The sequence below is a fragment of the Metopolophium dirhodum genome, chromosome 1 (assembly GCF_019925205.1).
Source record: "Metopolophium dirhodum isolate CAU chromosome 1, ASM1992520v1, whole genome shotgun sequence".
Taxonomy (NCBI): domain Eukaryota; kingdom Metazoa; phylum Arthropoda; class Insecta; order Hemiptera; family Aphididae; genus Metopolophium; species Metopolophium dirhodum.
In genome coordinates, this window is record NC_083560.1 from 133,600,711 (window position 1) to 133,613,689 (window position 12,979).

Below are 12,979 nucleotides of genomic sequence, written 5' to 3' on the forward strand. Positions count from 1 at the left end.
TACTATTATTTTAATATTACACATTTATACTACGAGGTATAATATTTAAAAATATTGTAAAATCATGATCATGGTTAATTAATAAATGCAGACCAAGAATAGTGTTCTAAATATCCAATAGAACTTCCTATAATTAATATAAATTCGTTTTCGTAAAATCGTAACTCTAATAATAAACTATTGGCGAAAGCCGATGTGTGCCGGATTGGTCGGGTGGCGACGTGGTGGCCGGGGATGGTCACTATTTATAGTTATTCTCAGTGGCGGATTTTCAAAATTTTTCTGGGGGGGGTCCTAAAAAATAATATGCATTTCAAATGTGTTATTTTTATTTTTATAAAAACAAATGTGTTATATTATATTGTGCTTATGTATATAATATATATACTATATTGTCTATATTCATAAAATTTACAAAATAAAATCTAATCTTCTTTTGGTTTTGCCTAGTTCTGCCAAGACTGCGTCAACTGTTAAGCATTTCTCATCCCTATGAATCGACATCATTGCCAAGCCGTTTAGTCTAGCCTGAAATCAAAATATTTTTTTATTGATGTATTTTGCATAATATTTGATTATTTATTCTTACCTCGTTCATAGAATTCCGTAGATATGTTTTGATTCTTTTCAAATTTGAAAAGGAGCGCTCATTTGATGCAGTAGAAACTGGTATAGTAGCAAGGATCTGAAGGAGTTTGAAGACACTTGGGTACATTTCTTTATTGCAAAATGTCATTGCTTGGAGTGCATTTTCTGGCTTTTTTCCCATGTTTTTTAATCTTCTTTGCCATAATTTATATTCAGTTGATAATAACGAATGATTTGTGAACTCCAGATCATCTTTGTAATCATCGGCTAATTGAATAAATTTATCTTCATTTTCTTCTGTATCAAACAGTGACTGAAAATTGTTAAGCTTAATCTTATGATTGACAAACCTTTGTTCAAGTTCAGTTATATAAGAATCCATGTACGGATTAAATATGGATACACGGTAATACTCTTCGGTAGATTTTGCTTGAATATTCATTCTATGTACTTGTCTTCCTATAACTCTCGGCATTGTTATTTCCACTTGAAATTGAGCAGCTAAATCATGTGCAGCTGTATATATTTTTTTAAATGAGTTTTCAGCATTATTTCTAAAACATTTCATTTCTTCTAAAGTTTCATCAGCTAATCTAGTTGCTAATTTTAAATCAATGTCAACTTTTTGCAACTGTTTAGATAGGGGTAAACCAAATCCAAAACCTTTTGATAATATTAATAATGAAATAATGAATTCTCCATCTAAGATTGATTTTTGTAAGCGTTGTGCTTTTCCACTTGTATCATGATCGTTCCATTCTGATATTTCACTAAAAGACTCTACAATAAATTCAAAAAGTTCTAAAAAATCATGCACCGCGTGATAACGTTCAATCCATCTCGTTGCACAACTACGTTTTAGTGTTTTTTTTGTTGTGTCATTAGAGGAATCTAAAATTTTGTATGATAAAACATTTTTTCGTTTGGGATGTATGAAAAAATCTCGAATTTCGCCAATCAAGCTTAAACAATTCATGATTGGTCGCACACCACATGATTTAGAGACAACAAGGTTTAAAATATGTGCAGAGCAATGAACATACATCGCAGAAGGATATATTTGTCTTATGTGAGATTGAACGCCGTTATAGATTCCCGACATAGACGCAGCACCGTCATAACCTTGTCCACGAAGAAATTTAAGCTCTACACCGAATTGCTTAAGAGTTTCTAATATTAAATTTGCTAAACCTTTACCTGTTGTATCATGTGCTGGTACAAATTGTAAAAACTCTTCACAAAGCACAAGTTTATTTAAATCAACAAATCTGACACAGAGAGACATTTGTTCCACGCCCGATATATCAGCTGTTTCGTCAGCGAGTATTGAGAAACATTTTGCAAAATTTACACGTGCTACAATATTTTTGAGTAAAACTGAATTACAGGCTTCAATAATAGAATTTTGACTTGTTTTACTCGTATATTTAATTGTACCATCACTTTCTAAACACATTTTCAAATTTAAATCTCCTTGAGCTCTATAACGAAGAATTTCTCTAAAGTTTCCTTCATTATTTTTTAAGTCATTGTCATCAGATTTAGTGATAACTAAACGACCATCATCACGATGCCCTCGTAGAGAAATGTTCTGACGCCCACATAAAATAATAGCTTCAATTATTGGTTTAATTTTGTTTCTATTTTCTGTAATCTGTTTAACTCTCTCGGTATCTAATTGTTGTTCAATAGACATTTTTGGATTTTTTAAAACGTTTGAAAAATTAGTAGCATCAAGAAAACATTTTTGGTGATATTCTAGAGATGAGTGTTTGGTAAATATTTCAACCGCGTGTTTCCAGTTATTAAATTTGTTTACTACAAGACTACCTAACAATTGAGAATTGTGTCCACCATGAGATTTCGAAAACGCTACACAAAATTTACAAAATGCACCGTCTTGTATTCCTGAATACGACAACCAAGGAAATCGCAGTAACCATGCATATTGAAATTTAAGATTTCTTACTTTTTGGTCTTTTCCAGAAGTAATATTGATGTTATCGGAAATTTATAATTTATTTCTGGTGTCCAAACTTTATTTAATATGTCATAAATTTCATTTTGTGAAAGTATTTTGTTGCAGAATAAACTGATATCATAATTATTATGAGTTAAGGACGAAAACGGAGTTGCTAAATCATAAATAGATTTTTTTGTACTAATATCAGTAACATTAGGTGAAAGTGGTCTTTTAGTTGATACATTTTCTCTTAAGGTACAAGTTTGATTAACATTTGAAGTTTGAATAGGTTTTAAAAAAAAATTTTTAATGGATGTTTGGTTTTTAGACGACATTTTATTGAAAAATAAGTTCGTACTCACTTATGATTTTCTGTAAATCGACTATTGCGTTATTACAGTGTGTCAGTGTTAGTGTCGATTGGCGACGGTCAACTAATCTATACATTTTAATAGTAGGTATAAAATTACAGAAATAGTGTGATAATAATATTGTTCTCTATAGTGGAAAAATACGCAGATAAACTCACTTTCGCTATACAAAAGAATATCGGGAATTAACGTTACGACGGACGATTTTATCAAAACTATTAAAATACGATTGTAAAATATTTTATTATATTATTATTATTTCAGTAGATTCTTGATAACCAACCTACTTATATTTGAAATATATATATATATTATTATGTTATACGGTATACCTACTGCAGGGTCAGACTCTGTGTATGTATTATTTAATTATAAATGTATTATATCAGTGTCTGGGGGGGGTCATGTCATATGGATCATGTCGACCTAAAATTGTATTTCCTATTACAAAAAGAGAAGATGGCTCATCTTATCATTTGTCTTCTTATTATTATGAAAAACCTTTAAAATTTGGTGTAATAGTGCCGAGACTTTGGCTATGTTATTCAGTTGGTTTGGATTGCGTATATTGTGAGACATGTTGGCTCTTTGCTAATCGCCATTATTCATATTTTCAAAAAGCTTGGATCAATGGTGTAAATGACTGGCCAAATTTAACTAATAAAATAACTACCCATGAAAAGTCATTGCAACATATTGAAGCAAGTAAAACTCGTGCCTTATGGAAACAAAATGAAACAATTGACAAAATATCTGAACGACAATACTCAGAGGAGGCCTTGTTTTGGAGAAATATATTAGAAAGAATAATTAAAATAATTCTTTTTCTAACTGCTGGTAACACAGCACTAAGAGGACATGAACACAAACAAAAATGTAATTCAGAGCATTTTTATGGCGAAGGTACTAACTAAATAATATTATATATACCTACCAACTAATTACAATAAAATATTTTTTATTTTTATTTCTTAGGTAATTTTATGCGTTCAGTACGTTTGTTAGCTGAATATGACCCTATTATTAATCAACTTCTAAATGATGAAAAAAAAAAGGTGAAATACTTCAGTTCGAAGGTACAGAATGAAGTGATTGAATTACTTGCTACAAATATTCGAAATCATATTTGTGATGAAATAAAAATTCACAATGTTTTTCAATAATTATGGATTCCACTCAAGATATTGTAAAACTAGATCAAGTCAGTGTTGAAATACAGTATGTAGTAATAAGTTATGATGATCTTGATATCAGTATTAAGGAATCATTTTTGGGATTTTTTAAAATTGATAAACATGGAGCTCAAGACTATGAAGAATTAATTAGTGAAATCCTACTTATGTTCAAAATAGACATCAATAAATGTAGAGGACAGGGCTATGACGGAGCTTCAGTTATGAGTGGAGTATATAGTGGAGTCCAAAAACGTATAAAGGATAAGGTCCCCAATGCGTCATATGTTCATTGCTGTGCCCACAACTTAAATTTAGTTAATCAGATGCTGCCAAATGTTCACCAAGAGTGGCATCGTTTTTTGATACCATACAAGCTATTTATAATTTTTTTAGTGGAAGTGCATCAAGATGGGCAATATTAGCTTTTGGTGATGATCAATCAAAAGGAATTAAAACTAGTCTTAAAAAAATTATGTCCAACACGATGGGAATCAAGACATGAATCTCTCTATGCATTGAAGTCAAGGTTTATTGATGTACTAAAAGCATTAACCAATATGTCTTTGACTAGTACAAAAACAGAAGAAAGATATACTAGTTTATCTTAAAAAAAAAATTAGAATCTGTTGAATTTGTCTTATTATTATGTTTATGGGAGCATATTTTAAGACCATTACACGTTGTATCAAAGACACTTCAGAATCCACATACAAATTTACATAGTGCTTATAGAAATTTAAAAAATGCTAAAGAAGTTATACAAAATTTAAGAAATGACTATGAAATAACTATTTTGTCGGAATGCAAACACTTATGTGTCAAATGGGGAATTTCAATGAACTTTCATGTGAGGCGGCAAAAATTTGCTGTAAAGCATTTAGATGAAGTAGAAGGAGATCGTCGACTCAGTATATCTGATGAAAATTTCCGTGTTAAAATAGTTTTACCTGTAATTGACATGGTACTATGTCAACTAAATTTAAGATTTGAAGGACTAAGAAAGGTGACTGAGAATTTTGATTTTTTATTTCCAACTTCACTAATTGCATTAAGTGATAATGATTTGGCTAAAGCATCAATGGATTTTTTTCAATTATATCAGTCTGATATATCATCAGACTTTACTAGACAACTATTATGTATTAAAGATCAACTTATTCCACAAAAAATCAAATCCATTAAAGAACTTACTTTATATATAATAAAAAACAATTAATATACAACTTTATTTGATGTTCTAAGTGCTTGTATAATTTATTTAACTTTACCAGTTACAGTAGCATCGGCAGAAAGATCTTTTTCAAAACTGTAACTGATAAAAAACTATCTGTGAAATAATATGGGTCAAGATCGCCTATTTAATATTGCTGTATTGAATATAGAAAACGATTTTGCTGCAAAAATTAAGTTGGATCATGTAATAAATACATTTGCAAACTCTAAAGCTAGGAAAGTAAACTTTTTAAAATAAAATAATTAAGCTATAAAATCTAAATTACATTTATTAATTAAATAATGTATTTCTCTTTAATAATATATTTCGATTTGTATATGTTTTCAAAAATGTAATATTATTTGTATACATTAAATGTTTTGTATTTAAAAGTAGGTACTTACCTATATCTTATTTTTTTTTTAAGTTGTGTTTACATTTGTAAGAGTCATGAAACAGTTCATTTACATATATTGATTTATTATGCTAAAATAATTAATAACTTAATTGTGTACCACCTAATTAATTAATTAATTTTGTGTACAATATTATTAATTTTATAAAAATAAAGAAGAATTAGAAATAAGTCAAGGTGACTATCAGTATAAAGAACCCATTATCCAACTTCTTTTATAAAAATCGAAACTTGAATTTTTTAATGAATTGTATAATTGAACTGTAGGCAAATATTAAAAGGTGTATAAAGGTATATTAGGCCATAGGTATATAAAAAAATATATTCTATTTCAATATAATTGAACTACTATAGATTAATGTATAATATAAATAATATAATATATAAATGATATAATATAATACTTCTAATTTTCTGAATTGTATTAAAGTTTATATCCTCTACTATTTTTTTCTCAATATATGTAGAGCGTTTTTTAGATGATTTTTTACAAAAAACTATAAAAATATTAATACTGATTCTATTTTATAAATTCATAATATTTAGAAAAAAAGTTAGTTTATACAATTATTTTTAATTTTATAAAATTACTAGCTGATCCCATGCACTCCTTTGCCTGTTAAAAATTATAAATGAATAAACAAGTAAAATGTATGAACAAATTAGATAGTTTAACATTTATTTAATAACATTATTTTATTTATCTATTTTTTGGTGGTTAGTGGAATAACTGTTATATTTTTGATTTCCAGATTTTCTTCTTTTCCAGTGGATTTTTCTAAAATTTTCTTTCATATTAACCTTTATTAATTCAAACACAACAAAAAAAAGAATTAGCCAAATGCCCATTTCGAGTCAACTAACAAAGATTTCCATTTTACTTTTAAATTCTATTATATACGATTAACGATGGTAAGGTTTTGATTACCTTATGGTTATGGGTGGGGAGGAAGCGGTGTACTGTGTACCTTTGATCGTTTAAGAATATTTGTTTCTAGGGGCCCCATTTTATATTTGACTTTAGGGCCCCCAAGTGTCTAGTTGCGCCACTGAACACATGCCTATGTATTGGGTATGTACGCACACAATAATAATAATAATAATAAACAAACACCTAACCTAACATACCTTTATTTACCTACGTCATTCGTGTACAACATTGTTGATAAATTTAAACGTAAATAGGTATACACTTGAAGTAATAGATATTATTATTATGCGTCAAGACATTAGGTACCCACCTTACGCAAACATCGTGACCGTTATGTTTATATATTTATTATGTAAATACATAATATATTATTAAGTTACCAAGAATAATATTATACTATATACATTAGTGTATCACGTCCATGCAAAAATCCTAGCTTATTTTTGAGGGTATGCGAATATGCGATATTAGTGATCATAGGGTTTGATGACAAACTATATCTGACAAACTAGCTCCGATTAGGAATTTTCATTCAGCTTTTGTAGCTAATTTCCAAAGTGCGTACAATGTGGGGGAAAGTGTTACTATCGATGAAATGTTAGTGTCTTTTCATGGCCGCTGCAGATTTATACAGTAGGTACATGTCCCAAAAACCGGCAAAGTATGGCATAAAAATGTATTCAATGTGTGATTCTCAAACATTTTATACATTCAACATGATTATTTATTGCAGGACACAAAAACCTGGGCCCTACGAAACCTCCAGTAAGCCATTCGATATTGTTAAGACTTTGACCGAACCACTAAAGCGTACGAATAAAAATGTTACCACAGATAATTGGTTTAGTAGTTATCCTTTGGCATCAGTTGGCTTAACTTTCCTTGGAACTTTGAGAAAGAATAAGTCTGAAATATCAGCTATATTTGTGACAGAAAATAAAAACCTTGTCCCTGGCAGTTATTTATTTGGATACAATGACACTTCAACTTTGGTCTCATATGTTACAAAAAAGAAGAAAGTTGTTTTGGTTTTATCGACATTGCATGACGAAAACAAAACGGATGTCGAAACTGGAAAGCCAGTCCAAGTCATGGATTATAATGCCACAAAAGGTGGTGTAGACACTATTGATCTTATGTGTTCAAAGATTTCAACTTCAAGAAGAACAAAAAGGTGGCCAATGATAATTTTCTTCCGATATCTGGATATTGCTGGGATAAACTTCATGAGAAATTATCAGATAAACAACTGCTTGGAAACCTTCGTAAGACGGAAATATATTTTTAATTTGGCCGTAGAACTAATGGATGAAAACTTGAGAGAACGAGCAAAAATCTGTTCGCTTCCTAAAGATTTGAGTGTTTTCTTGAATACCTACCGAGATGTCGATAATAAAAAAACAAGTAAGGAGATTTCGAACAAACGATGCTTTTGTTAAATTTGCGGTTCAAAAAAGAATAACATAACTAGACTAAAATGCATCACTTGTGACAGAAGCATTTTTCAAAAACACTCATCACATACGTGTGATAATTGCCAGAATGACGAAATAGTTGATTCTGATGAAGATTATGTTTGATATTTAAATTTGTTTTATTTTTACATTTACGATGTTAACTTTATATTAATATTTTTTTTTTAAGGTTCAAAGTTTTAATAATTTTATTTTATTTACATTTTTAATTTTTCAATGTTTAATATTTGTTACTAAAGTTAGGTAAAGATAATATTTATGTTTTTTTTTCAATATTCGAAGTTTTAATAATGTTTTTTTTTATAATAAATTATATTACTATACTACATATTGTGTACAAGATTTTTTTCATAATATTTATCAACATCTAAAATATTTAAGATGAAACGTTGGGCTCAAAAGTAAAAAAAACTCCGATGCGGTAAATTACCGTCAGGCGAGCTTTGGTGCTATGGAATGCTGCGCGCCCGAATGAAGGTTAAAAAACTTAGCAAGAGCATTTGTTACACGTTTTTTATTTTTAGTGCGTACTGCCTTGTAACTGTTCTATTGTGGTCTGTGCCTTTGTGAATAATATTGTATATTTTGTTATATATCTACATAAAATAACAATGTCGAGCCGAAAGAGTGGTTATTCATTTAAATGTATTGTGAAATCGTGTGGAGAACTGAAAATTCAAAAAGAATCTGTTAGTTTTTTTTCTTTTCCCAAAGATCCTGCTCGGTAAGTATTTTATATTATAATTTATAATGATGTTAATTATCAAACAATTCAATGGTACTTGTTAAATATATAACATAATATTACACAGTTGCACAATATACCAAATGTTTTAAGTCTAGTAAACTATGCAGTGCACCTACAATATGTAACAAGCACCAAGTCAATTGTGTTTTTTAGTATAAATAAACCATTTTTTTATTACACTTTTAGATGTAAAATTTGGTTAGAGCGACGTCAACTGCCAGCTGACATTCTACATCAAAAAAATATTAAATTATGTGGAAAACATTTTGAAAAAAATATGTTTCTAAATTTTTTGGAGGACAGGTTAAAACCAGATGCTATACCTACACTATTTCCAGGTACGTAAGAACTTATATGACATTTATCGGCAGTAATTTTCTAATCGCCTTTTATTTTTTATTTATATTCAGATGAAAGAGATGGTTGCGATGTAAGTACCAGGGTTTGCGCTAAGAATATTTTAAAACTGCACAAGTAGATAGGTCCCTGAACTTGGCTTGTATACACATTTTGGCATGAGAGAATACCACGCTCAAATTGTTTACAACATGAATATAAAGATAAATATACCTAGTTAAATTAAATATACCTTACACTACAATGTAATCTAGCTCTGGAACAAAATATTTACCTATAAACATTTTTATATTTCAAACAAAATTCAAAAATGTTAAAATCAATAAAATATATTCAAACATTTTAAACTAGGTAACTAATATTAATAGAAAAAAAAATAAAAATCAACAATACATATTTATTAATATCAAATATCTTATAATATATTAGTTATAGATGTTAAAAATAAAAAATAAAATGATCAATGACCTATGCTTCAAATTACAATTTTATTTTTTTAATTTTTAACATCATCATGATCATCTTAACCTAAATAAACATAGATATGTTTATCATCTGCTTCCTTAAATAGTCCATTAAAATAATTTTGTTTTTTCCCCTTTATTCTCATAATAACTCTGTGTTTTTTTTTTAGTTAATCAAATATGTACAGCTTCTTTTGGATTCCAACCATATAATGGTGGCATGTTATAATTAATGAATAAATACATATTTTCTGTTTCTAACGACATTCTTGAACGCATTGGAGATTTTAATAAATTGCTTGCACTAATCAAACGCTCTACGTCAGCACTGTGTGGTTTAGCTGCTAATAATCTGGCTCATAAAATAGTTATATTTTTAAAGTGTATTGTTGATGTAGACAATTTTGAGACTATTTGATTTAAATGCATTTTTCGAAGTTCATAAATATTACTTATATTCAACAGTTCATCATACTCTAGTGATAAATCCCGTAGACTTAAATCTTCACCAATTAATGTGTGAACATCTTTAAAATTTGCATTAGGCAATAATTGAACAAATGGTTTGACAATGGATCCTGAAGTTCCTGATCAATTGAAAAGTGTTGAGTGAGAAATTCTTGGAGTGAACACAATATTTCTTGATTTATAGAAGATATATTTCTTTGATATGTTACAAATTGGTGATGTTTGTTTCCAAGAGGTGGTTTTTCATACGCTTTGTGACAAAAATACAAAACAGTAAAAAGGAAAAAATATGCAATTGCATAGAAATTCGTGCTCTAAATTAATGAATAATAGTGAAATATTAAAACTTACGTTAGTATTCATTGTAATTTTCCGTGATATTATGTGATATCAACTGATATATGACCAAACGCTTGATGGTCGGTGATTGATTGTCCAATTAGACCGTAGGATATTAATGATATTAAAAAATAAATACTCCACGCGTTGTCTTAACACGTTGACTGCAGCATGGGTACAATTCAGTGATACCCATGTGCGGAAATTTTTGTATAAATATTCAACACACGACAGTCCAAGAAAAACAACATATTATAACTAAATATAATATTAATATTTCATTGGCTAAAAGAAAATAATCATTTGTAATAATAGTTTAATAATGATATATTTATAATATAATGAATTGGTTATCTTACTTGGAGAATCGAGTACAAATAATATAAAAATAGCCGGAATTTCAAATGACAAATTTAACAATGTAAAAGGTCTACCCTATGCATTTAACATATTATTACAATCCGTCAATCCACATTAGTTCATGGTTATATCCTAATGTCTCGATAATATAATTTGATTATTATGAATTATTATAACTTTAATACAAATCGTTTTGGTCTATATTATACTATTAACTATAGTATATTAGTTATTGTTTTACAATGCTAAAATAGGTAGGTAGCAGTAAGTACTGCACAATTAGCGTTTTAGAACTGCACATTTTATTTTAGAACTGCACAATTTGTGTTGTACTGCACATTAGCGCAAACCCTGGTAAGTACATCTTTGGAGTTATCATCTAGTGACAAAGTTGGAATCTGTACCACTTTAACTAAAGATATGTCTTGTGGCTCAAATAGTCCACTAAAAATGATTGATGATAAGGGTAAATATACTACTGAAACGTATAGTAGCAATGGAGTATTGGCTCTTCCATTACCTGGTTCACCTGGTAAGTTAATGTGATTTATGTAGAGATTCATTTATAATTATTAATATTATATTTTTAAATTTTATTTAGAAGTACATGATAGCATCGATTACAGTATTTCTTCTGGGACATCTTCATCATTTACTAGTGAAAAATCTAGATGTTTAGAATCTCCTTTAGATTTCATAAGTCCTAGTAAGCTTTAATTAAACAATTTTACTCAACTGTATATTTATAATTTAATGCGCGCTTACTAAAAGCTTATAAATATCATTTAGGTTTTTCAAAAGGTTGTTAAACTCTGAAAGCTTGGTCTGAAAAAACACCTAGAAAAGTTTTGTTAAGGCACCAATTGATGATCAAGAAAAAAGCTCACCTGAAAGCTGAAAAAAAAATTTTGGGCTTAAGCAATCAGTTGACTGAATTCAATACTGTTGACAATTTTCTCTCCCTGTGTGAACAATATTTGTCACCCAGTGTACTAACTATTGTCAAATCACATATGGTATGCAAAACAAGAAACCCTCATGGGTACAAAGATGATATGAAACAATTAGCATTAACAATTTACTTCTTAGGCCCATCTGTGTATAGATTTTTAAAAAGTACACTTAGTCTACCTTCAGTTCGGACTTTAAGAAGAGTTACTTCAAAATATGATTTGATTCCTGGGTTAAATGACTTTTTGTTTGAATTTGTCAAATTCAAAATTTCTAACTTTAAAACTGAAGCCCTTGACTGCATCTTATGTGCTGATGAAATGTCATTAAAAACACATTTGTACTATTCACTTCCTAAAGATGAAATTATAGGATTTCATCAGACAAATCTCAGGCAGCCAAGTATGCATTGGTTTTAATGATTAGTGGAATTAATGTATCGTGGAATCAGCCAATAGCTTAATTTTTTGTGTCTGGAAGCTGCCGTAACCTAGATTTAAGTGATATTATAATGTCTACCATAAAAAATTGTTGAATATTTCTTTAAATGTCAAAGCGTTTGTCACTGACCAAGGCTCAAATGTTGTTAGCTTCAGTAAAAGTGTTTACGTTAGCCCACAGCACCCTTATTTTACAGTTAATGGCAAAGAAATTGTGTATTTGTTTGATCCACCACATTAATTGTTAAAGCCAACACGTAACATGTTTTTCAAACATAATTTTAGTATTGATGATGAACTTACTGATAACAAATATATCATACAATTTAGTAATGAGGACAGCAAACTTAATTTAAGATTAGCACCCAAGCTTACTTGTGCTCACATAAATCCAAGACCATTCGAAAAAATGCGAGTCTATTTGGCAGCCCAAGTGTTTAGCGAATCGGTAGCTGCTGGAATGAATACTTACTTAGAATTGGGTAAATTACCATTAGAGTCCAAATGTACGATTAATGTCATAGATAAAATGGATAAAATGGATAAACTGTTTGATATTTTTAATTCATGTAAAGTTCCAAATAGCAAATCATTCAGGAGACCTTTTTAAAATACATCAATGCAAATAGAACATCTTTCTATGATGCTTTCCTTTTTCAAAAAATTAAAAGTTATTTCGAAGATAAGTGGTACAGATGTGACTAGCGGAATGAATTTTATA

The 12,979-nt window shown here is 29.1% G+C and overlaps 3 protein-coding genes and 1 pseudogene across 3 annotated transcripts; 2 read left to right on the forward strand and 2 right to left on the reverse strand.

The window, feature by feature from the left end:
- Nucleotides 1-411: 411 nt before the first annotated feature.
- On the reverse strand, nucleotides 412-1,021 carry LOC132933741 (52 kDa repressor of the inhibitor of the protein kinase-like). Its single transcript, XM_061000017.1, has 2 exons — nucleotides 590-1,021; nucleotides 412-528 (listed from the first exon to the last, which is right to left on the reverse strand). Exons 1-2 carry the CDS (start codon nucleotides 968-970, stop codon nucleotides 412-414), a joined length of 498 nt encoding a protein of 165 aa, XP_060856000.1. The 5' UTR covers nucleotides 971-1,021.
- Nucleotides 1,022-1,089: 68 nt separating this feature from the next.
- On the reverse strand, nucleotides 1,090-2,284 carry LOC132932488 (52 kDa repressor of the inhibitor of the protein kinase-like). Its single transcript, XM_060998879.1, has 2 exons — nucleotides 1,211-2,284; nucleotides 1,090-1,104 (listed from the first exon to the last, which is right to left on the reverse strand). The coding sequence occupies exons 1-2, from the start codon at nucleotides 2,282-2,284 to the stop codon at nucleotides 1,090-1,092; spliced, it is 1,089 nt and encodes a 362-aa protein (XP_060854862.1).
- Nucleotides 2,285-3,326: 1,042 nt separating this feature from the next.
- On the forward strand, nucleotides 3,327-4,085 carry LOC132932489 (uncharacterized). The gene is made up of 2 exons (XM_060998880.1): nucleotides 3,327-3,825; nucleotides 3,898-4,085. The coding sequence occupies exons 1-2, from the start codon at nucleotides 3,327-3,329 to the stop codon at nucleotides 4,083-4,085; spliced, it is 687 nt and encodes a 228-aa protein (XP_060854863.1).
- Nucleotides 4,086-8,742: 4,657 nt separating this feature from the next.
- On the forward strand, nucleotides 8,743-12,237 carry LOC132932490 (uncharacterized; annotated as a pseudogene).
- Nucleotides 12,238-12,979: the final 742 nt, after the last annotated feature.

Excerpts from the sequence above, each read along its gene's own strand:
- LOC132932488 (XM_060998879.1), bottom strand. The coding sequence starts at position 2,284 with ATGTCTATTGAACAACAATTAGATACCGAGAGAGTTAAACAGATTACA.
- LOC132932489 (XM_060998880.1), top strand. The coding sequence starts at position 3,327 with ATGTCATATGGATCATGTCGACCTAAAATTGTATTTCCTATTACAAAA. Across the intron at positions 3,826-3,897 it reads AGAGCATTTTTATGGCGAAG|GTAATTTTATGCGTTCAGTA; the intron begins GTACTAACTAAA and ends TTTATTTCTTAG.
- LOC132933741 (XM_061000017.1), bottom strand. The coding sequence starts at position 970 with ATGGATTCTTATATAACTGAACTTGAACAAAGGTTTGTCAATCATAAG. Across the intron at positions 529-589 it reads TACGGAATTCTATGAACGAG|GCTAGACTAAACGGCTTGGC; the intron begins GTAAGAATAAAT and ends TTTTGATTTCAG.